Genomic DNA, 23,536 nt, shown 5'->3' on the forward strand with positions numbered 1-23,536 from the left:
TTACAGTGATAACAAACATTTTTGGTTGAGCATCCCCTCCTCTAATAGATGAGCTTCAGAGAATGAAGAGGCACTGCAGCCTTCTATTTTCTCTTCTTTCCTGACTTTCCTGACTGCATCGCTTTAGCTTCCTGTATCATTTTTCTGTTCTTGCCCCCCACCCACTGAGTCACTTCTTCCCTCTCAGCTGGAGCGTGCTCCCCCTTTCTCCCTCCTTGCAGCTGTGTTGCAGGCTTCCCGTCGTCATAGTGACAGTAGGCAACTGATGGGAAAGGAAAAGAAATAAGAGAACAGCACCAACCACTACCTCAGATCCCAGCAAAAAGCCAGTGCTGTTATAATTGCTGCCTCACTTGAGCAGGCACCCAACACTTCAGAAATCTGCCACTGCTTGACTGCTTTCATCTATTTCATAACAAAAACATAATCAAGGCCTAAGCTTCTGTACTTAAATCATCATGGAGCAGCAGGGTAGTCAGTAAGGTGCTGGATTAAGGGGAAAGGCATGTCGATAAACTTACAGTTTGGTCTCTGGCTGCTCACATACCTTATCATTCTGTATCTCAGTTCATCACCTGTAAAAGCAGAAGATTCGATTGTTTTGTAGATCTTGGAAAGGTTTCTGATCACTATTAATATATATGATATTTTCATTTTCACTATCAGTTGTATAGTTGGTTGCATGCAAAATGATGACCTCTGCTGCTCTGATAATGCCTATGAACCTGTTAGTATTAAACCAAAGCAACATGTTGCTGTCTTACATGTCAAGACCCAAATATCCACTGACAGATAACACACTTGTGAATACTAAGCATGAGAATGGGACCCCGGCTCATCCTCTCACTGTTAGGGCTCATGTTGCTTTTTCTTTCTAAGGAGACTTGTTTCCATGCAGTTTTCAGTTCTCACATTCAAAAAAAAAAATTAGAGAACAGGGTAAGAGGAAAGCCATTTGAATGCAGAATTTCTGTTGTTATATATTACCCTACTGTTTAAATACTCTGGACACTGTAAAAACAGAGTAGAAAGCTCATTTCTAACATGAAGGAGCTTAAATCAGTGTGGCTGAGTGAACAAGGAAGATGAATACAACAGGAAAAAGAATCTTTTTTTTCTTAAACAGTTTTATGTGTTTTGTAGAACATACAGAAAGTGCTGCTGTCTCACGTTGAAAGTCAAAATCAGGCCTACCCATGATTTCATTTTATTGTTACTCTGTTATAGCAGCTGCTGCAATTTATGGCAGTTTGTAGGCTTACAGCTACACATTGATATAGCTTCCGGTAGACTGTCCATTCAGTCTCCGCTTGGGAAATTTCTTGTTCTCATATCCTTTGCCTTTGGTTACTGTCCTCTGCAAAATTTACAGGTAGCAGTCTTTTAAAGTACTGAACAACCCTCTGTAGAACTGTAACCTGTGCCAAGGAAGCTTCGAAAATCGTCCTCCATCCACCTCCCTTTCCCAGTACTTTTGCTAAATAATTATGTTTGCTAGTTTCATGCTATCTTCTTTCCATTTTATCCCTGCAAGTGGAAATTGGTTCATAATTGGAGTATGCCCTGTTAGTAATTTGAACTCTTATCAGAGCCTTCTGTATAGTAGACTAATAGAGAGGAAGGAAGTCCTTCACTGTAGAATCATGATTGCTTAGTGTTACAGGATTTGCATTGCACAGGCCATGCATCAGCCTCACTCACCCTCTCTCTTCCCAGCGATCTGTGGAGGGCTGAAAAATACGGAAATTATGTTGATACAGCAAAAGACAGAAATACCAACGCACATGAATTTATTGCTGTAATCTAGCCAAAATGCACTACAGGCAATCTAAGTGCATTCCAAGGATCCCCAGCTGCTTTGAACAGCATGTTCTGGCTGACCAAAGCTACTGCAGTTTTCCTCATTGCTACCAAAGTTGTGTATTCTTTTGCTGCATCTATGTACTATTAGTTTAATTTCCTGGCTACTTCGGTGGTATGCAACTGCACAAGTAGGCATTAGGGCAAATATGCAGTCTCTCCTGATAACGAGCAAATCACTTCAACAGCTGCATCTCTGGTTCACAGTACTAGATGATTTGTATCCACCTGATGATGCTCCACCTCACAGGCTCTTCTGCATGAAATCTGAGTGTTCTCAGACTCTCAGCTGGTATAACCAGCACAGCTGTACTGATGTGAATGAATCTGCTAGTTTACAGTAGCTGACCACCTAGCTCTATGATTGTATGGGGACCATGACCTTCACTGACCTGTGGGCAACTGCCAGCTTCTGACACTGTCCTTCTTGATGCAGATATTTTAAACAATAGTCTTGAGCCTTCAGTCTTGGCCTGGCTGGTCTAATGACAGGTGCAGTTTTATGTGAATTCATACCTGTTCTGCCTGCTCCTGGACTTTTCCATAAGAACTGAATTACCTTACTTTCTCAGAGCTATTTATTTCTGGGTGGGCTGATGGTATTTGGCAAGGACTTCCATGTATCTCGCCCTACAAACTCTCTCTCTGAATCTTGCTGCTGAGGGAGTAGGAGAGAACTCAGAACCAGTTTTATGGATCTGGTTTTGCTTCATTAGGCTGATACCAATTTTTCACCGATCTAATTGAATAAGCATGAGTGAAAGGTTTCTTAAGTTGCTTTTTTGCAAGGGATTATTTAAAAGCTGAATTCATAAATGTTAGGAACATTGAGAGAATGCAACATAAGCTTAATTCACTGATAGATCCAACTTTAAGATGTGTAGAACAGAATGAAAAATGCCATGTGACCTAAAGTCCTGACTGCTAGAAACATTCTGCCAATTCAGATTTGTTTAGTATGTTAGTCTCAGTGGGTGATGTGGTGGTAAGATTTTTGGAATCAAGACCAAGGTGTGAGTGTAACACTGAACTGGATATCGGCATACTTGCACAGCTAACCACAAAAATAAATATATTTTATTGTTTTGCTTTTCACTGGCAAAGAGAAATTGCAGTGTCACAGTGCCAGATATAATATTAGGTAAAAACTTTGTTTTGTGAATAATAGACTAACTAGATGCAAAAATGTTAAGTATAATGGAACTGTAATGGCTGCAACACCTTAAAGAGAACCTAATAAACATTTAATAAAAAAGACTCAAGGCACCATGAGCTTAATTCCTTTCATGCTCCTGTCTTAAATCCAATTTAGGTACTTTCTCTTCTGGATGGCTTAGGTTTGCAGTGTGTTCACAGACCATTTCATTCTGTTCACATTTTTCGTATGCACTCAGCTCCATTAGTGTATCAGCATTTCTTGAGTATTTATAAATGGAAACATCTTTTCTCAGTCTGGTCAAATAAATAGCTCTCATTTTTTGGTCATTGTCTGTCTAAAGATGACGAGTTAAAAGCTAATACTCTTTATTGCATGTGTCCTTTTTTTTCTATAGAAAGCATTGTTATCCTGATTGTAAAATGAAGTGTAAGGTATTATTTCCAAAAATGACAAAAACATGCAGCTGGTTTGTTGATAGGAAAATTATTTGCTGTGAAACATTATGAAAAGTGGCTATCATTAAATTTAGGAATTATATCTGAAGTTACTCAGCTAGCATTCTAGAGGAAGCAGCAAATAAACTGAAAATGTCTCGAGTAGTTCTTAGTGCTCAAGTGTAATACCTATTCTTTTCCAGCCTTCATTCAATATGCTAAAAAACCTTAGTTCTTTTATACTTAACTAACAAAATTAGGTTATTTTTCCATTAACTTTTAAGTCTGTTACTTCTCCGTCTCAATCTTAGCTATTGCTTTGTGTCTTTATATCTCTGTCCATCATCTATACTGATCCTGACACAATAAACTCAAACATCTTTGGGTGCTGTTTTAATAAACAAATCTGTTGGGTTTAAAGACAGCTGAATTAAGTATGCACCTTTATTAAGAGTCATTCCCTGGAGAACTTGACTTTACTGAATGCTCAGATCAATGCACTTTTCATTACACAATCTATATAAAATAATAAAGGTTCTGCTGTGGAAGCCCAAACGTATAAAGACATGAGCAAAAATATGCCTATAGGAATGTGGTTGAAATTGTGTTGATAGATTGGCAGAGGGAGGCAGCAACTGATGCAGGCTCCAGGGCTGGTCTGCAGGTCTGTAACACTTCGTACCCTGAACTGCTGCAATAGAACAGATCTGTGAAAGGACTTGATTTTATTCCACCTCTTCACTGGAGCATATGAGACCCTACTAAACTGCTCTTATAATTAGAAGAGTGAGGCATCTGGTGATATTATAACAAGTGATGATAATAAAATCTAGCTAGGATCAGACTTACTGTTTGGAGAAGCCTGTCTCTTTTTATGTGACCACAGAAAGGGGAGTGAATATTATGGTAGTTTATGCATCTCAGTTAAATACCTTAGCTGAACTGTAGCATTTTTACTGAAAAGAACATAGTGTCCATCCTTCCTGTTCTTCTGCCAGCAAAAAGAATTGATTGATTCTTTGTTCAGTACTTCTTTTTTTGGTATATAGGTGAACAGCGTAGAGGAGAGAAACATTAATTTCTGCTTTTTACAGCTCCTTAAGAAATGAAAATACATAGCCTTAGGATAAACAAGAAGACAAAGTATAAAACAGTGATACAGCTTTTCTGCTTTCATCTCAGGATCCAGGTTTAATCTTGTCCCCTTTTGCCAGCTTTCCTCCTGAAAAAAATGCCAGATTTTTTTTGGCTTCTCGTTTGTAGTACTTGCCAGTGAAAATCTCACATTTACCTCCATTACTAACTCACTGTCTCTTGGGCTTTTTGTGTTTATTTTGGACTTTTTTTTCCCCACACATTTTCTGATGCCCCTTTTGGTTTTTCTAGTTGCTAGAGATTCTTTAACTATGTTTGCCTGTGATTGTTTTAAGGCATACAGGTGCCTGGTGAAATAAGAACTCTTGGTCAGTTCTGAAATGCTGCTCAGCTGAACTTTGGTACCATAATCTTGAATACATTGTTGATGGGTAGACCCTTTAATGCTAAGTATTACACAGTTTTGGATGGAGATTATTTCTTTTCCTCTGAAAGGGAAGAAGAATATATCAAGAAAGAATAAAAGATTATCAAATACAATAGGCAGTGTCTCCCTTGCTTCGTATCACATACACACATTACATACATATGTGTGTATCTGTGCTGCTAATTTCAAGCAGATTGTAACATATTTTAGTGATTGCATGGAATTTAGATGTATGTTTAAGTAATCTCAGAAATTACTTTCCCAAGAAGAAAATCCTGTTGCAGTGTTTTCTTCAACATGTATCTAGAAATCGTAATGGTATACAGCATCCACTAATAATCAGAAATGTTTGCATTTGAAAATAAACATCACACTTTGTTTAGTGCAAAACCATATATATATGCATAGAGAACTTCAGCAAAAGCTTTAGAGATGGTGTTATAACTTTTGCACATAGGCAGAAAATTATCTAAGTAAAAATGCAATAGTTAAATTACTTGAATGTGTTCTGTAGTGATCACCTACAGTGCTTTTTCTTTTCACTCTGTAACTGGCATTATTGTTTTATGAAATACATTCTTGGTTAAATATGTGTATTAAAGTGAAATGCCTCTAGCAGTTATATTACAAGCTGTATAAACTTTCATTGTGTGTTATATGTCCGTTAGTTCAAATGTATTTACAAGGTTTTTATACTTCCCTTTTTTATACATTCTCTTTTAATGGCAGTAATTCCATACACTTAAACTTGCTTGCAGTGAAATGCTTGTTTTAAGAGCCAAGTAAATGGAAAGCCCTGAATTATTTTGAGCTGTTTGCAGTCTACTTTCTGGTGAACTTTTGCCAGCTTTTTGTGTCACCGTACTTGTTAGTACAGTGGAAGTTCTCTATACCTGCTACAGTATAAGGTAATGGCAGAAGTGAATCTTGTGTGAAGTCCTGGTTAGTTTGTATCTCCTTCAGAGGATGAGTCTGTAGTAAAATTTATGTGGCAATCTCGCTTGATACTGCTCAGCTAGAGAAGTAGCCAACACCAAAGAGCCCAGCACCTGCTATCTCCATCCAGATGGTCCCCATTCCCAGTCCTGCTTTCACAGAGGTCAGTGCTCTGGCTGTTATCTCCAGAGAACCTAAAGACATTGCTGTGGTTTGTTGGTCATGTCACTTGCTGCAAGATTTTTGTGAACTCTTTAGTATTCCAGAATGAAAAAAGGTCCTGTGAACACAGGAACTTACTACCAAAGTCAAACTGCCAGTTCTTTGAGAACACAGAAACCTGTACTGTGTGGCCTCTTGTCCAGCTTGACTAAAAACAGCTTTTATGAAGGGGGCAGGAGGGGGACTTCACAACCATTGCTTGTGGTGATTTCGAGCTCAGCATTCCAGTGAAACCTTAAGAAACTTGGGTTTGCTAATGAGATGTGCGGGTAGCTTGTAACCTTACTGCAGACTTCTTGGAATTTATTTTTGTTAAAAAAAAAATCATTTTGTTGAGTTTCTGTCCTCCTTTCTCGTTGCTGCTCATCACTGTATAAGAAAAATACCCACTTTCTCGTGGTTCATTTTGCATCTCTTTTAATTGTCATTTGGAACGAATTGAAATGGAGCCAGGCTGTGCATAAAACCCTGTATCTTTAGGACATGTAAAAAACATAGTACATTGGGTTTGGGTTTTTGTTTCAGTTTGGTTGTATTTTGGTTTGTTGGGGGTTTTTTAAAAGAACTTTTCCTAAAGTAAACAGCCATCCAGGAGTCTTTATACAAAAAAATAAAATCTTACTTTCCAAAAAAGCAATTTTGATCTCCTGTATCCCCATAGAAAATATTCATGTTGATACATATGCAATAATTTTTCATGTGCTTCATGAGTAGCTTGTGATACAGCCAAGAGAGTAATGGTAGTAGAGTTTAAAAGCACTTGGACAGTTTGTATAGATAGGAACAGCAATAATCATGTAAGATATGTAATTATTACAGAAGCACACAGATCTTTTTAAATTTATGACACCTACTTACCCAGCCTGCATTGTCTAATCAGCTGTAAAAATTTGTGTCTAATCAGCTGTAAAAATGAAAGGCTTCATTTGGCCTTTGTTCTCAAGGTGAAAAAGGCCAGATGAAGCTGGAGTCTTTGACTCCAGCAAAATACTTGCATTTGCAATGAGATTTTTTTTTCACCAGACTTGGATTTGTTAATTACTTAAAGTTAAGTAAACTGTTACTGCTTAAATTGAAAAACTGTTCCGAGACCTATGTTCCTTGCATCTAAATCCAGCATCCTCACTTTATGCAGTTGGATTAATAACATAGGGGATGATCTTGTAACTGGAGTCTACAAGCAGGCTCCCTTTTGTTCTATACAAGTAAAATGAAGAAACAGTTTTTATATTTTCTTGTTTAAACAAAATTCTGTGTGGGACATGTCATTGGGCTCTGAATATAAAAATAGAATATTCCTTTAGTGTCAGAAAACTGTCTGTGGTGTAGTAGCTATCTTGGGAAAAATCAGATATGACTTGGCTGCCCTAAGTATTGGTGGAAGCAATTTCTGCAGCTTAAGCGTAGGAAGCCTGAATACCCCTTTGACAACAAGCATAAGTCAGATGAGAGAGACCAGAAGCAAAGTCTTTGTGAGGGGAAAAAAGTTATATCATGTAATTAGTTTCCAGCTTTTGAAAAGGTTCAGATTAAAGCATAGCAGAAATCCACTGCAGAGATATACTATATCAAGTAATGTGATTCTGTAACCTTGTCACTACTCCATAAGAGCAGTGTGATTGACTTCAGGCTGAGTATCTTACTCAAGTTGTCCTAAAGGTTTGACGAAGTTCTGAGTATCTCACTATTGGAATGATGTGGAGATACTCCAATTCCAGAAACAGGAAGCAGTATGTTTTTCACTCTAAACTGGAAAGACAAATTACAACCATAAAGGGAAGCAATAATTTTGCATCCCATGTTGAATTACTTCTAGGTGGAACCAGACTAGGAGGACAGAAGGGAGAGTTTTGAGGAGGGTTTTGTTTGTGTTCACTTGTTAAAAGTTTATGTTTCTGATCTATAGTCTGATAATGTAATTGCACTTCTTAAGGAAAAATTTATCAAGTAGATTTTGGTGATGAACTGTAGCAATGTTAGAGGCGTTGCACAAATACTGACAGCATAATAAAAGGAACTTTTATTGACTAGCTGAGAAGGCACCCTCAGAACTGTAATGGCAGGAGGATTTGAAGATGACCAGAACAGTTCTGCTCAATTTTTTTTTTTCCTGTCCCAATCATGTGTAAGACTTTGTGATATGTGTTATTAATTACTACTAAAAGGTCAGGGAGAGCAAAAGAAAGTCCAAAAGGATTGAAGGAAAGGTGAAATACACTCTGCTGTCCAGCTCCATTGGGGTTAAACCTGAGTTACACCTCTGCTTCCTTTTTTCAGATTGGAAGTGGTGAGTTTAAAATTAAGACAGAGGAAGGGTGTTTTTCTTTGAAGCTTTGTCCTCCCTACCTCCAAAAGGTCTTCAAAACTAACTGCTTAGTCAATGGCATGTGTACTGACAGTACAGCTCAAGATTATTACAACAAATTGTAGTCTGTCCCCAAGCTGTATTCAGTGACACAGTAGTACAATAGCCTCTTATGTCAGAGCTCCCAAATTACTTGTGTCCCAATTTCTTTGCCCAAAACTGTTGTCTAGATTGTGGAAGATGTACAAAGGAAACATCATTATGCCTTATAGAGGGACTTACTATATCTGGATTTATTCCTCTCCTCTCCCTCTCTCCTCTCCCTCTCCTCCCCTCTCCTCCCCTCTCCTCCCCTCTCCTCCCCTCTCCTCCCCTCTCCTCCCCTCTCCTCCCCTCTCCTCCCCTCTCCTCCCCTCTCCTCCCCTCTCCTCTCCTCTCCTCTCCTCTCCTCTCCTCTCCTCTCCTCTCCTCTCCTCTCCTCTCCTCTCCTCTCCTCTCCTCTCCTCTCCTCTCCTCTCCTCTCCTCTCCTCTCCTCTCCTCTCCTCTCCTCTCCTCTCCTCTCCTCTCCTCTCCTCTCCTCTCCTCTCCTCTCCTCTCCTCTCCTCTCCTCTCCTCTCCTCTCCTCTCCTCTCCTCTCCTCTCCTCTCCTCCCCTCTCCTCCCCTCTCCTCCCCTCTCCTCCCCTCTCCTCCCCTCTCCTCCCCTCTCCTCCCCTCTCCTCCCCTCTCCTCCCCTCTCCTCCCCTCTCCCCTCTCAGATTTTTTACCTGCTCCTGGGTATTTCGCTTAGGGAGAACATCCTGCCTAAAAGTCAGCATATAGGTTAAAGTTGGATGCTTGTGGCAGGGTAAGTTCTCTTTGAGACAACCCTTTTATTCCTTCCCTGAAGCAATGGCATTTTATGCCAATGAGTGAATTTACCTTCCTCCCAGTGGGATTCATAGTAGTATACATCAGCCAGTTCACAAAAGCATGTGAGGGATTCAGTTAGTAATGAACATCTAAGTACATGTATAGATATATCGAAGGGAAAGAAAAATTATGCATATCCATAGCATATTATGTGTAGTCTGTGACTTACAGCTTATTGATACCTAAAGTTCTATGAAGTGGAAAAGAAAAATTAAACTTTCAGTTTGTAGAGGTGTCAGGCAGTGCACCAAGTAAAGAAAAAAAACCAATAGCATCACCACTAATCTGAATTGAGGGATGATGGAAAAAAACTTCTGCAAGCAGATGACAGATTTTAAAATTTGTATGAAATATGATGTCAAGTATAGACAGATGAACGCATTTCTCTTTATCATAGCAGGGTTATTTCATAGATCATGTCATATAACTGAAGAACAGTAAGAAAGTCTCTCTTATTTTTGAGTGAATATACTATGCTTCAGTGAGATGCAGAGCAGCTCCTAATTTTCAGCAAATTAGATGGGAACTAAAAAGAACTTGACACTTCACTAAACTGAACAGACAAATCATTGTGCTCGCGTTGCCATTGTAAATGCTTTTGTTTTGGGAAGCAGCACAAGAAATCCTGGAAATGATAGACTGAGTGATCCATGTTATCCCAGTAACATTTTGCTGTGCCTAGAATAGGTGATCTAACAGTATAAAAGCAGATGATGTACAGTGGAATCAATCCCTAGGAAAATAGAGTATGATCTCTTGTTGAGAACGTTTGACAGAATCCTTTCAATTGCCTCCCAAACATTTATTTGTGTAGCAGATGGTATCGGTTGGGACTTTTTTTCCAATTTATTATGCATATCACATGTTTATGTCATATGTCATGTTTCATCCTTTGAAAAACTGTAGCTGCCCAAAAGAGAGAGAAGCCCAGAAGAGTAGAAAAGCCAGGATGGAGCCCTTAGGAGATGAGGAGACATTTGCTGAGAGGTAATTAACTTTCTAGAACATAAAGGACAAACAGGTTGTGGAGGAATGATGGTGCCCAAGGAATAAGCCCTATGTATAGCAGAGACCACACGTCTGCTGAGAACAGCAGGAATCCAGGCTTCAGAGGGCCTTTCCCTAGAGACCCAAAGGGGACTCTGCAGACTTTTCGGCAACTCTGGAAGTCACTGATGTGCTGGACTTGAGAGCAAGCCTAAGCAAGGCGGATTGATTGACCAGGATGCAGTAGGAGAGGTGGAGATATGGTCATGTATTGTTTTGTTTTGATTTTCCTCATTTTGACTTTTCTCCCCCCAAAATCACCTGTTCTAGTGTCTGTTCTAATAAAACCTAGCTTTCCTATTTAAAAGCTGTTTTGGAGTGTTCACTGTGGAGAAAAAGGTTTGAGCACTCTGACCTCACAGCTGTGGCCCCATTGCAAGGCAGCATGCAGTCAAGAACAAACCTACATTGCTGGGAAGACTGTGCCACCGGATTCCCATCTATTACAAATGGGCAGCTTACCCATTTACACAACTGTTCAGGGTCTTCCCTGTGGTGTTTCTTATTTTTACAGCATACCTGTCTGCATATTTATATGCATGATGAGCTTCACATAGAGCACTTGGTCATTAAGAAATTACTTGCATTAAGGTTTTCAACTGCTCTTTAAAAAGTAACTAATTTAGAATGTGATTAATAAAAATAAGCTGAACCCAGACCCTAAAACATCCCTGCTTTTACAAAGCTGCTTAGAAACTAGGTAATTGAATTTAATTCAAATCTGAGTTCAGATCCAAAGATAAATGGGTAAAAGAAATAGTTTAATATAAAACACTTGGAAAGTTTGCATTCTTTCAGACTCTCCTTTTCCAAAGTGTTTTGGAATAGGATGTACTGAAAGAACCATGTAATAAATTGTAGTTGTGGCAGCTCTTTCATATGTGGGGTTAAATGTGATTGGTTATTGTGTAAAAAGTTAAGAAATGTTGTGAAACATTTCAAGAATTTATTTGAGGTATTTAAATATTTAATAACTAAAATTGATGAATTTGGGCTGGGTTTTGTTGCTGGTTATCTTCATTTAGCTATGTCAGTGTCTGTGTACTTTTAGATAGCTCTTTTGTACAAAAGATTGTACTTTGAGTTTAGATCTGCTCTTTGATATTGTTTTGTCATAGGGGAAAACTAGATATCAGTTTTCCATTAGATTTCTTATCATTTAATAATCTGTGGTCCTGTAGTCCAAATAAGTTTTTAACACTTTACCCTATCTTAGCTGGTATATTTGGAAAGAACATCTTAAATGCTGAAAAGGATTTTAAGATTGCAGCTTTTCTTATCATTTCTGTTGTTATTCTGAGCAAAGGGAAAGCTTTTGGTTGAAAACCAGCTCTGGGGAAAAAAAAAAAAAAAGACTTTAAAGAAAACTCTGAATATATGTTTGTGTCCTGCAAAGTTAAAAGAAAGAACAAATTTTTTTATAAATATGATATCAAATGTTGAAAATGTTTCCAGTATTTTACAGAAATGTTACAAATCTCCCCCTCCAATTCATAGGGATGCTTTCTGTACAAATACAAAGATGTAATCTTATTAGCCAAAGACTAAGAAGATTTCTGTATTTAGTAGCGATTAGTCTTTGCAGCTGATAAACTGTGGAAACTCCATAGGCAACTTTAGGATCCTTGAGCATTTCTGATTTAATAGCCTTCAGAACAGTTACTGATTGTCATTGAATCTCTGTTCTTCTTTCATGTCTGTGAACATGCTCAGCTCCATGATTTTGTTTTATTTTCCTTACTGATTCAACATAATAATTCTCAGTGTTTTTGAGAAGCACCACTGAGCCCATTAAGGAAGTGCTGCATATGATGCCTCTATACAGTGGTGACTGACTCTGGTTGTTTGCACGTCACCCCCAAAAAAGCCAAAATGAATGAAGACAGTGAGCTTGAAATTTAAAAAATAATAATGAGGAGGATCAAAATATTTGCTTTTGTTTAAAAATTAGGTCATTGAATGGTACAAAATTTGTATCAGTAAAGTTATTTAAGAAAACTTGGGGGCTTCATCAGACATAGGTTTTTGCATAAAATGACAGGAGGCCCAAAACATTATTGTCAAAATTATTCATTCAAATAGTTCCAAATATCTCCTGGATGCCTCAGATCAACGTGTGTGTGGACTGAGTGTACATATCAAAAAGCAAAGCAAGCTTAGAGTCTGTTTCATCACATACCCAGCTGGGATTGTGAATACTCATTGCTGTATGCTGAAAGATCTGAGAAGCAGTAGAGAGAGTAGTAATGGGATCTTCAGTTTCTCCCTGTTCAGATGATGCTACTGTTGCATCGGATGTTGTGAAAAGTCTCAGTTTTTAGATACAGTCAATAACCAAGACATCTGTTGGTGGGACTGTGATTTGTCCTGGGTGGAGTTTCGTTCACAAGAGGCACATTGCAACAGCAACCAGGTTCAACATCCTACTGAAACCACAACAACAAAAAAAACCCCACAGCACAGCAGTTGTGATCCACTTCAAGAAGGGACACTACACAAAAATAAAGATACTTACTAAAAAAAAGAGGATCATCAAAGAGAAGGAAGTTGTACAAGGTGGTGTGGAAGCTACTTAAGGACACCATATGCGATACTAAAGGCCAGCACCCACCACCTGTCATGAAAGGCTTGAGAAACAGCGAAAGGAAGACTGCAGAGCTAGACGACAGAGTAAAGGAAGTTGTTGGAAAGAAGTAGGTGTCCTTTAAAAAGCTGAATTCACACCCAAATGATGTTTTAAAAATATTTAAATGTAAAAACATGGTAAGACAGGCTAAGGAATATTTGAGCAAATGGTACAAAGAATTAAAACTGGTAATAGGTCTTACTTCTGATGCATCAGGAGCAATGTGCCTGCCAGTCTTTTGAGCCAATTATCATGGTGTAGATGGAATACTTAGAGATGCCTGTTTCAGAGAAGTTAAATAAATTCTTTGCATCTGCGGAAAAAACTATGGAGAATCCCATGCTGTATTGGGCTTTCTCAAAGGATATGTGAAATTGAAGTGACTTAACGGTCATGCAACAAAATTAATGATAAAATAAAATCACCAGTACCAGATTTTATTCACCTAAAATTTCTGAAAGAATTCAAGGAAAAAAATTGCCCACATTATCAACAGTGATGCATAACCACTTGCTTTTCAATTTTCCTTGTTATCAGAGACTTTGAGGCTGGATAGTGTGATGCCAGTTTTTTAAAACAGTTCTTAAATTATCCAGGGAACTGCAAGCCTGTAAACCTGGTGTTTGCCTTAGGTGGTTCAGCAGAAATTATAATGCAAAATAAGATTTGTGGATGCTTGAAAACCTGTGATCTGCATGGGAAAGATCAGCATGAGGTTTGCAAAGAGGAAATCTACTTGGAATTCTTTGAAGAGACGGGAAATATGTGGATAAGGGTGCTACAGCTGATGTGGTTTCCTTGAATTTCCACAAAGTTTTTGATAAAGCCCCTCACCAAAGGGGGCACACAGACATAGCATGAAAGGCAAAGTCCCGGAATAGGTAAGTAGATGGAGAAAATGCAGCAGTTCTCAAAACATGGGAGGCCACAACTGGAGATTTATGTTTGATAGATGGTCAAGTAAAAAGAGTGAACAGTGAAGTCAGAAGGTTTCCTGATGGCTATGCAGATACTGACTGCACTAAAGGCAGGAGTTGGGTGCAACATAATCTCAGATTGAGTGATTTGTCAAAAATGGCAGATGAAACACATTTTAGATAGTTGTCAAGTGATGAAAATAATAACCAGTGAAAATTGGTGGACTCAGAGCTGGCTGTTACCAAGCAGGAGTAAGATTTTTCAGTATGATAAATAACTCTGTGAAAATAATATTTCAGCACTCAGCAGCAGTCAAAAAGCAAATAAAATGATGGCAATTATTAGGCTAAAAAGTACAAAAGGAGGAACATCATTATACCACTGTATAAATCCAAAGTTCACCTTATCTTGAATGCGGTGTATGGCTGCTATTTGATACAGGTTATAGTCCTAGGTGGATGTTGTGACCAAGTACAGTTCCTCTTATGGCAGGAGTTTGACATAGCTTATGAGTAAGAGAAATTCATCTGTATATGGAGTCAGATAAACATGTAGGATTGAAGACTGTTGCACACTGTGATATCTGCCTTTAGTTATTTTTCTCATTACTGTTAATTGGATTTGCTTTAAATCCAAGAGGTAGTGCTCTGTTGTGGTAGGCAGCTTTGTATATGCAACTTTGCCAGTTTTATATGAATTCTTCATTTGTAAGTATACAAACAAAATGAACAAACAAAAGACAGTCCCTATCCTAAACAGCTTCTGGTCTTTTGCAATTTTCTCCAACATCAAAAGTGTTTAGTTTATAAAACCTTTGAAGTGTTTTTTTCTTCTAATTTCAAATGATGGTTTGAAACAATTTCCTAAAAAAAGAATATACAAATATTAACATCATCTTGTGCTCCTGTGAGATCTTTTCAGTATTGCTTTTATTCTAATGAACCATTATATTTTATTGCATTCGTTAGCCACAGCTTTTCACTGTTGGCCAGATTGTAGCTGCTGATGTCTTAATTGGCACTAAAATAACATTTTTTTTCCCTTGCAAGATCCTAAACCAAAATTTAATTCCTCTGCATTGACTGCTTGGTACACCATGGAAAATCCGTCCAGTGTATATGGGAGAATAAAAGAGTTTAAACTGGATGAAAAGTCAGGAGAGGCACATGTACTGTTTCTTTTGAACAAAAGAACAAAATTACCATGAACAACATCCAGAAAGCCTACTGTGGGACTTGGTCCTTGAGCAGAAGAGCCAGCTGCCATACTTCAGCCATGATGAGTACATTATAGAGGAGACTTCTAAAGCTCAGAGGATATTCTTTGACTATCTTTTCCTCAGCCCACTTTATCCCCCCCCTTTTTTTTTTAACTAAATGTGCTGTCCTAAAGGTTTGTTCTAATAATATTTGGGGACCTGATTTTTAAAAATCCTTAGTATCATCAGCTTATTCTCAGATACTCAAAACCAAACTTGAGTTTGACATGCTGTGGAACTTGTATACCTCAGACTTGCAGATACATAAGTAAATAGCCTTCCATTTTTCATTGTCTTCTATGACACTTCCCCTGAATGTTTCCATCTGCCATTGTCTGAATGAACTGAAATAATGCAGATAAACTTGAGGAAGCTCATCTTTTCAATCACAGAGTTGCCAGCAATGTGTTCATGCTGGTGGTTAGTCTGGATGGAAGGAACTGCTGTTAGCTTATATTAAGCTTTGTATTTAATCTATTTGTGTCTCCAGCTGCTGTGATGATGAATACAAAATAACTTGCTAATATAATAGAAGTTAATAAATAAAAGTCAGCTTATTCAGAGTCTTGATGTAAATCATTATTTTTATTATTTTCTATTTTTCCTTGAAGATATAAACTGGATGCTGACTTTTCATTATCAAAATTCAATAAGCAGTATCTATAAACTGAGTCCTCTATTTAATTTTGTCTGGTTTTTGATGTATTTCTGCCTCCGTTTTGTTAAGGAGACCTGCAGTTTGCGTAAAGAAAACTTCTTAGTGTTTCAGACCAGATGAGATAGGCTGTTAGAAGATGAGTTTTTCTTTTGGTGCTGACTTTCCTTTTTGGGCTACTCATTCCCTCTTCCATAGCATTCTGTCAGTCAGGCTAGTGTGACTGTGCAGCTGCATGGTAAACTGCATCAGCAAAGTAATCTAGACTAAAAATAATCCAGGAAAAAAAAACCAAAACCCACAGTTATTTTTAACTGTGAACAGTTCCTGAGGAGGATGTTCTTATTAAGGCCGAAAGAAATGCTTATGAAACTATGTACCGTGGCTGGAAAATGTATATGGGCATTCTGTCTGGAAGCCACTTTACTCAATCTGAGAGGGCACCAAGTCCAGACTAAACAAGTTAAAGACAATTGGTTCTGGATAATTGGATTATGTGGTAAATTAAGCCACTTGTGGAGCAGAGATGGGTTTTAGGAGGGAGAGAGGTGACAGGCCATTGTGGAACAGAAGAAGAGTCAGCAGCTCTTGTGGAATTAGAACAAGCTGTAGCTGCAGTTGTGACTATAGTTAATGTGATCCAAAAGCTGATGTTTTTATCAACATTGCTTAAGTATGTATTCAATACCCTACTAAGATTGCTTGTGTAGCATATATTCCCTGCATTTGTTATAATTATGCTGCTTTTACATAACAAACCTCTTCAGTCAGTGGGAAAAAATACTGGAACCAAGTTCATATCTATTGCAATTTTGTCAGGCCTGCCTACTGCTTTGAAATATAGAGAATCAGTCAAAAGTGGTTTTTTTCATAAAACAGTGAATTTTGTTGATTAGTAAAGATCAGTCTGATGAGCAGACTCATGTTAAGAAGCACCTTCCTCCATGCTGTTAATTTTTGTAAAAGAGACTAATTCTTCTCAGTTGTTGCAAACATCTAGTCCAAATTCATTGTCTACATTTCCTTTGTAGTTAATGGAAGGGGAGAGAGAGAGAGAACACCTTCAGGGTGCATTTCCATACCAGCTGGTTTAGGATGAGGTAAATTGCTTTCTGAAGATGCTAGATTCTCTTGGTTTTTCAGAGGGAACATAGGTCTAAGCATGCACTATTTTCTTTACAGACAGCTAAAGCTGTGGAAGGTGAATCCCACTGAACATTTCATTTGTTGAGATTATGGTGTGGGATGTGACCTAAACATTATGGTTGTGGCAGGTTTCTATTTCTTGTACAACTCTTATTTATATTTTAGCATAGCTGTTATAAGCAGGTGGCCTTGCTGACTATATAAGCAACCAGTTCTTGAATCCCATTAAGCTCTTGGCTCCTGTGCTTATGTGAATTCGATAAGCTATCATTTATAAAGTATTTATTTTCTTCTATTTGCTTGTGAAACTGCTCAGATTAATTAGATGTCACCTTGTTCTTGCCCATTTTATTACTCTTTCATTCAAGTCAAATCATACAAATCTTTTGGGGGTTTCTTTCTCTTGTAACTTCTGTAAGAGACCTCCACTTGTCTGCCAAAGTCTTACTGTGCTGGGATTATGCTAAGAAACAGTGTTAAAGGCTTGAAGGGCACAAAATTTGTATAATACCTTAGGAATATTTTTCCTGTTGTTTTCCATCCTCTGTCTTGTGTATGCAAACAAGCTGTTTGCTGTTTTGATCACTGATACCCACTGAGCAAATGTTTTCATTGAGTTTTCCATACTGATGCACAGGTCTAGGTTTTGTTTTGTTTTTTCTGAGCTGATAACAGTTCACTCTAACCCTGGCAGTGAGTTGTTCAAATTAATCCCTTTTCTGTGCATTGCTTTGCATTTGTCAACATTTAATTTCATCTGTTCCTGATGTTGAATCACTAGTAGCTCCCACACATGAAGCAGTATATACTAAAGAGATATTAAAATATGGGACAAAGAATGACAAAAACCGCAGAGGACTGCCAGTATTACTCCTCAAGAGAACTGGGTAAAGTTTTGTGCTTGATTTGTTTTCTGTGTTGGAGGAAACTCAGCACAGTTCTGATTTCCTTTCAATCAGGTATTTATCTTAATAACATACACGTGAGATGACTACATTCATTCTGTCTTTTCACAACTTTACCCTGGTCTCTTCAGACCTTCTGCTGTCCTGAGCTATGAAGGATAAGCAAACTTTTGGATTTGACTCAAAATATCAATTATCTTAAGCCCTGTTCTGCCTTCTGCACCATTTTTTTCAGGTGACTTCAAACCAATTGAGGGTGCTTGGCTGCACAACATGCTGTAGTTTTGCTGAGATTTAGTGATTCTTGGATGCTTAAAGAGCACGTTGGGCCACTTTGCTGAGAGCATAAGATTAGAGTAGCTTTATTAGCAAACAGTGTGGTTCAGGTTAACAGGGGCTGACAAATTTTATGGAACAATGTATCTGTGTTTACAGTGAAATTCACCTATTATAACACAAATACTCCCATGAAAATCCAAATTAGATCTTAAGATGAAACATTGATGTTTTGTTTATAGCATCTTTCACCATTCATATCTGCCTTCAGTTTGATATTTTATTCCTACAGAACGACACAGACGTTATTTTTCCCACACCCCATATGTCCAAATCATGTATAAAGATATTTAGCTCAAATACCATGCGTGCGAAACATTCCACACTGTGGATACGAGGTGACGTTTGGTGTGTCTTTAACATGCTGTGGTGTTCAATTACAATACAGCAAATTTATTTTTATGCAGCCTTCTTCATGGAAAGTATGGAAAATTGCTTTGCAGTGAGTCATCTGTCAGCTAAAGAACTAAAAGTAGTGATATTTAAAGAGAGAAAGTGGCTCAGAGCTGACAGAGTTCAAGACAGAAAAAGAAACTGAAATGAAATAGAGGGCCTCCAACCATGGGGAACATAGAGGCAAAGACTGGGAGAGGACAGTAGGGAAAGGAGTGGTGAGAAAGCCAAACAAGCTGAGAATGTCAGTGCCAGTTCAGGAGACTATGCAGATCATTCGGAAACAAGCATTGGGCTTCAGGTGTCTCTCCTGCATTACACAAATATGTGCCAAGCAAAGATTCTTTGACTCTAATAGAATGGTGTAAAAGCAGGTAAATAACAGAATGGTGTAAAACCAGATAAAGAGCACTGGGCTCAGTGCACTGTGAGGAATTTAGAAACATGCAGGTAGAGGTTGAGGGAAGGATAAATGGCTTAACTTTCTAGAGCAAGACGTTAGAAGAACACTGGCATTCTGCACTCTGTGATGTTTAAATGTGTGAGGATTTTATTGGAATGTGAAAGAGGGAATTTCAATTAATTAGACAGGAATTATAGGCATGAATATGTTCTTTGGCAGCAGTGCAGTCAAAGAGAAGATGGATTCTGGCAGTCTTCCCTTGCTAGTGTCAGGAGTGTCAGAAGTGAGTGTGTGGGAGAGGCAGTCAGTTCAGGGTCAGAGATGACTTTAGAACTCTGTGTATAGGGATAAAATCTGAGTAAAGAAGCATGAAAGCTGTCTTGGAGAGCAAGAGGGACTTCTTTCCCTTGACGTTTGAGCCTTTTGAAGAATTAGTAAGGAAATTAAACTGTAGCAAGGGAATGAGAGAACCAGGACTGCCTGTTAAAGAGATCAGAGATTACTTGCCAAGGTCACTGATGCCTTGCATGCTTTCCCTATAAAGTTGATGTCCAAAGCTGAGCTAGCAGTAAGATATCCCAAAGGAGGAGGATCTTTAAGGAGGAGAAAGTAGAAGAATCAGAAACAGATGCCTGGTGTTTTTAAGGCACAGCACTATTGTGGAGGGATATCATTGATATAGGCACTGTCATCTTTTATTGTGAATTACATGCATTCTTGTGTTCTTGGTCAAGTCAACCCAGCTGTGGTGTGGGGCTCTTGGGGGATCTCTCTCTCTACCAGCCTGTCCATACTGGTTTTTGCCTTGGCGATTCTTTTGACCTCACTCTCTGTATAGAACCATATTACATGCCTTAAGAAAGTAGATGTCATATAAAGTATGTAGCACAAAGGAGAGTACCGTCTATTAAAAGCAAAAGGGAAAAGAACTTGTCTTCTTAGTCAATGCATTCAGAAGAGTTGGCTTTGACATTGTAGTACTGAAAGGCGTTCTAAGCATAAAAGTAAGGCTGGAGCCACTCAGACATCCCAGAATTTGAAGGGAGTAATATTTCATTGTATGCAGTTCCAAAATGCTTATTACAGATCTTCTTATTTACAACTATCATGTCTCTTTTGAATCTGCAGAGAAGGAATATCAAGGACAAACCAAGAGAAAGCGCATTCGAAGGAAGAAACAAAAGAGCAGTTTGCAAAACTCTAATAATTTACATGGAGAACAAACAGAATCTGGAATGCAAGAGACTCTTGTTCAAGATAATTTACAGCTGCAGCAGATAGGCAGTCCCAAAATAAGCAAAAACAAAAAGAGGAAAATGAAAAAGAAGCGACAGAAAGAAAAAATGAGAGCAGCTGGATTGGTAACAAAAACTACCGGTGTGGATTTTACATATCAGCCTGACAAAAACAACAGAGAAGAAGCAGAAGGCTTAAAAGATATAGATGAAAAGGCAGGTAGCATTCTGGACTTCCTGCAGGCAACACAACAAATTTATTTTGCTGATAGTATGTACCATTCTTTCTCCTTTATTTTCATGAGTATTACCATGTAGGGACAAATAAATGTGCCTTATTATTGCTGTAGGATGGGCCAGATCTACTAGAGAAGTGTCTCTTTTGAACTCAGTAAGACATGCGAGTACTTATTATTTGTCCCATTTTCTGGTGTGTACATGAATATGTAAGAATCCACATCAATATAAAAACTGTGGTCCTAATCTCTTTGTTTCTCTGTCTTTGAAAATATACATAATATTCCTTGCTCTTTTTAAAAACATTCTAATGCACTTGGGATAAATATAGTGGTTAAAATGGACCAAATTCTTCTTTCCTCTGCAAACAAACATCCAGGAGCATTACTTGCTTTCAGAGAGCTTCAAATGAGGGCAATAATAGCTATCCTAACTACTTTCATGCTTACTATCTCTGAACCAACTTACTTTTCAGAAAGTTCTCCTTCCCAGGAGGAGATTTATTTGTAATATATGTGGAAATCTAGACAGACAGCATCCAAGAGGAAAGGGGAACACACTGTTGGCACTGGGAAAGTGTGTTGGCATAAAGCACTTGTGAACAAGATGAATGTGAACTGATGCTCAATGAACGTTCCATAGCACTTTAAACAGCATTGCGTGGATGTTGTCCCTAATGGCCTATTGAATGTTCATCTGGCCACTAAAATCAGAGAAATTCCTACTATATGTTTCTTCTGTTGCCTTCCTAAAAAGCTGCTTGTATGGTGCTTATGTCATAAATGTCTTTCAGAGATAATGAGATAACATACACCAGATTATGTTGGTATCATCTAGAATTAAATATGTTTTCTTAAGGGCAAACTGGTGTATTCTTCATTCCTCAGTTCAGAACATAGCTTTGAAATGATAACTGTTTTGTAAAACTGGAAAAATGCAGTGAAAAATTTTTCAAAGCGCGTGGCCTTGACTGTTGGTTGAGGTGAATAAAGAATATTAAACATCTTACCTACTTGCATGAGTCCATCTTAAGTCAGAGCTGTCAGCTCCTAGTCCCATAAAATTCATCTTTAGGCTACAGAATTACTTTAAAAACCCTGTTAAGATGACATCAGGGATTTCATGTTAATTTTTTTCTCAAGATTTATACATAGAATTTTCTTTGCTTACTGTTAAAATTTTTCTGCTGTGTCAGGTCTTCATACTAAGCCTAGCATTGGAAATCCATCCTACTTTCTGGCTAATGTATTTCCATCACCAAGAATAAGAATTTTACTACTTCAGTGTATGGCTAAGTAAATGTAAGCTGAACTACATGTGTTTGCTGTAGTGGAACTCCAGAGTAACTGAGCAAGATTGCAAACTCGGTTAACAGTTCTGCTGTTAATACATGACCCAGAACAGAAACCTGGTCAATTGTCCACAGCTGTGTTGCATGTTGAATTTTAAGAAAAAGTGTGGATTTCCAGCTTCCTGGGAGTCAAGTTCAGGTTTTAGCAGTGGTTGACTGACTGGCCCTGATGTCAAACCTGCAGATCCAAGGGTTGAGCCAGTGAGGACCTTGGAATCCACAGAGAGAAATTCTCAGGTAAAAGAAAGTTCATCTGCAGATAAGATGTCACATCCATAAATCAGAGGATGACTAACTTTCTTGTTAGGCAAATCCCAGTTATATATAGATCTGACATTATGCTGTTTGCCTTTTCTAGTTGAGTGACTTTAACACTCCTATTTTTTTAGATAAAATTGGAAGCCCTTGCTTTCAGCAGCATTTTCAAGTGGTCACATTGGATTATACTTCTTGTACTTTATGTCAGAAAGCTGAATCGGGATAAATCTGTTCTTCTCAGTTGGCTTGCTGGTAAAAAACAGAAGGATTAAAGGGAGTCTGTTTAAAGGGATGGACTATACATTGTTACTGGAATGGAAGAGTGAACTTATGCTTTAGTACCATAGAAACAATGTATGTCCTCCTCTGCTGTCATGCATGCCCTAATACCTGCTTTTTAAATAAAAACATAAAGGTACAATAACAAGATAAATGGATGCCTCCAGAAGTGCTTTGCAGTAGTTCCACAGAGTTGTTCCCTGTCTTCATGTGTGTGCATTTTTATAATATATAGTGTGTAAGAAGCAAAAACACAGTGCTTTGGGCACAGTACAGTTTCTTCATCACACCTTCTTCCTGTGCTAATCTTGAAAATTTAGATTCCACTTGCATTCCTGTCACTATGAATCCTATTGTCCTTTTTACCTTTTGAATTTGATACTTTCCCCTCTTACCATTGTTTTAATATTTAACGAAAAAAGGGAGGAGCAAGCTGCTCTTTAGTACCTGATATTTGATTGTAAGTTGTACTAAAAAGGAAGATGCTGTCTTTGAAAAGGAAGTTTAATTAGGAAACTTTTCTGTGCTCACTGAATATTTTGAATGTGTTTTTCCATTTGTTTTCCCAGATAAATCAGAATGCATGGATTCTGCAGTAAGTTCAGCAACTGCCCAAGAGCTTTTACAAAATCTTGAATCTCGCACCATCTCTTCCTCAGATGTGACTCTTCTACATCAGTTGAAATCCCTTGTATTGCTACAGGATATTGAGAGATTGAAGGATGCTTTGAAACAATTCCAAGAACAATCCATGATGCCTCCTGGTAGGTACCATTCACTCATGTTCATTCACTCATGTTCTTTTTTGTGTGGATTAAAATTCAGATTTGTCACAGGTTTTTTTATTAGGAAGCTGTAAATAATTATGTAGTGGTAAATATATGCTTATACAAGATTTGAAAGCATAATTCCCACCAAAAATATAGTGATTTCCCCTGTTTCTTGTTTGGTTGCAATCAATACAGAAACTTTTCACTTTGCAGCAACCATAGAGTACAAGATGATTCAGGTTCTTAAACCAATATTTTTAAAACCTTAACTATTTTAAGATTTAATCATATTTAAAGCATATTTTTAATTCATTTTCTTTGTAGACTTTTGAAATCACAGAAATTAACTTGTTTATTTGGGAGATTTCAC

At 37.9% G+C, this 23,536-nt stretch overlaps 1 protein-coding gene across 9 annotated transcripts in view; it reads left to right on the forward strand.

Moving 5' to 3' along the window:
* Positions 1–23,536, forward strand: part of ERICH1 (glutamate rich 1) — a 98,762-nt gene that overhangs the window by 44,766 nt on the left and 30,460 nt on the right. For 8 of the 9 annotated variants that reach the window (XR_012622672.1, XR_012622673.1, XR_012622674.1 and 5 more), the window contains 2 exons: positions 20,165–20,542; positions 22,966–23,160. Coding sequence is in view for 6 of the 9 variants with exons in the window: in XM_074819948.1 (XP_074676049.1) it covers positions 20,165–20,542; positions 22,966–23,160 (573 nt within the window). In the remaining 3 variants the exon portion in view is untranslated. The remainder of the gene's footprint in view (positions 1–20,164; positions 20,543–22,965; positions 23,161–23,536) is intronic. The other variant, XM_074819951.1, reaches the window with a different exon arrangement.

Source organism: Strix aluco, chromosome 3, assembly GCF_031877795.1.
Source record: "Strix aluco isolate bStrAlu1 chromosome 3, bStrAlu1.hap1, whole genome shotgun sequence".
In the NCBI taxonomy this organism is placed as follows: domain Eukaryota; kingdom Metazoa; phylum Chordata; class Aves; order Strigiformes; family Strigidae; genus Strix; species Strix aluco.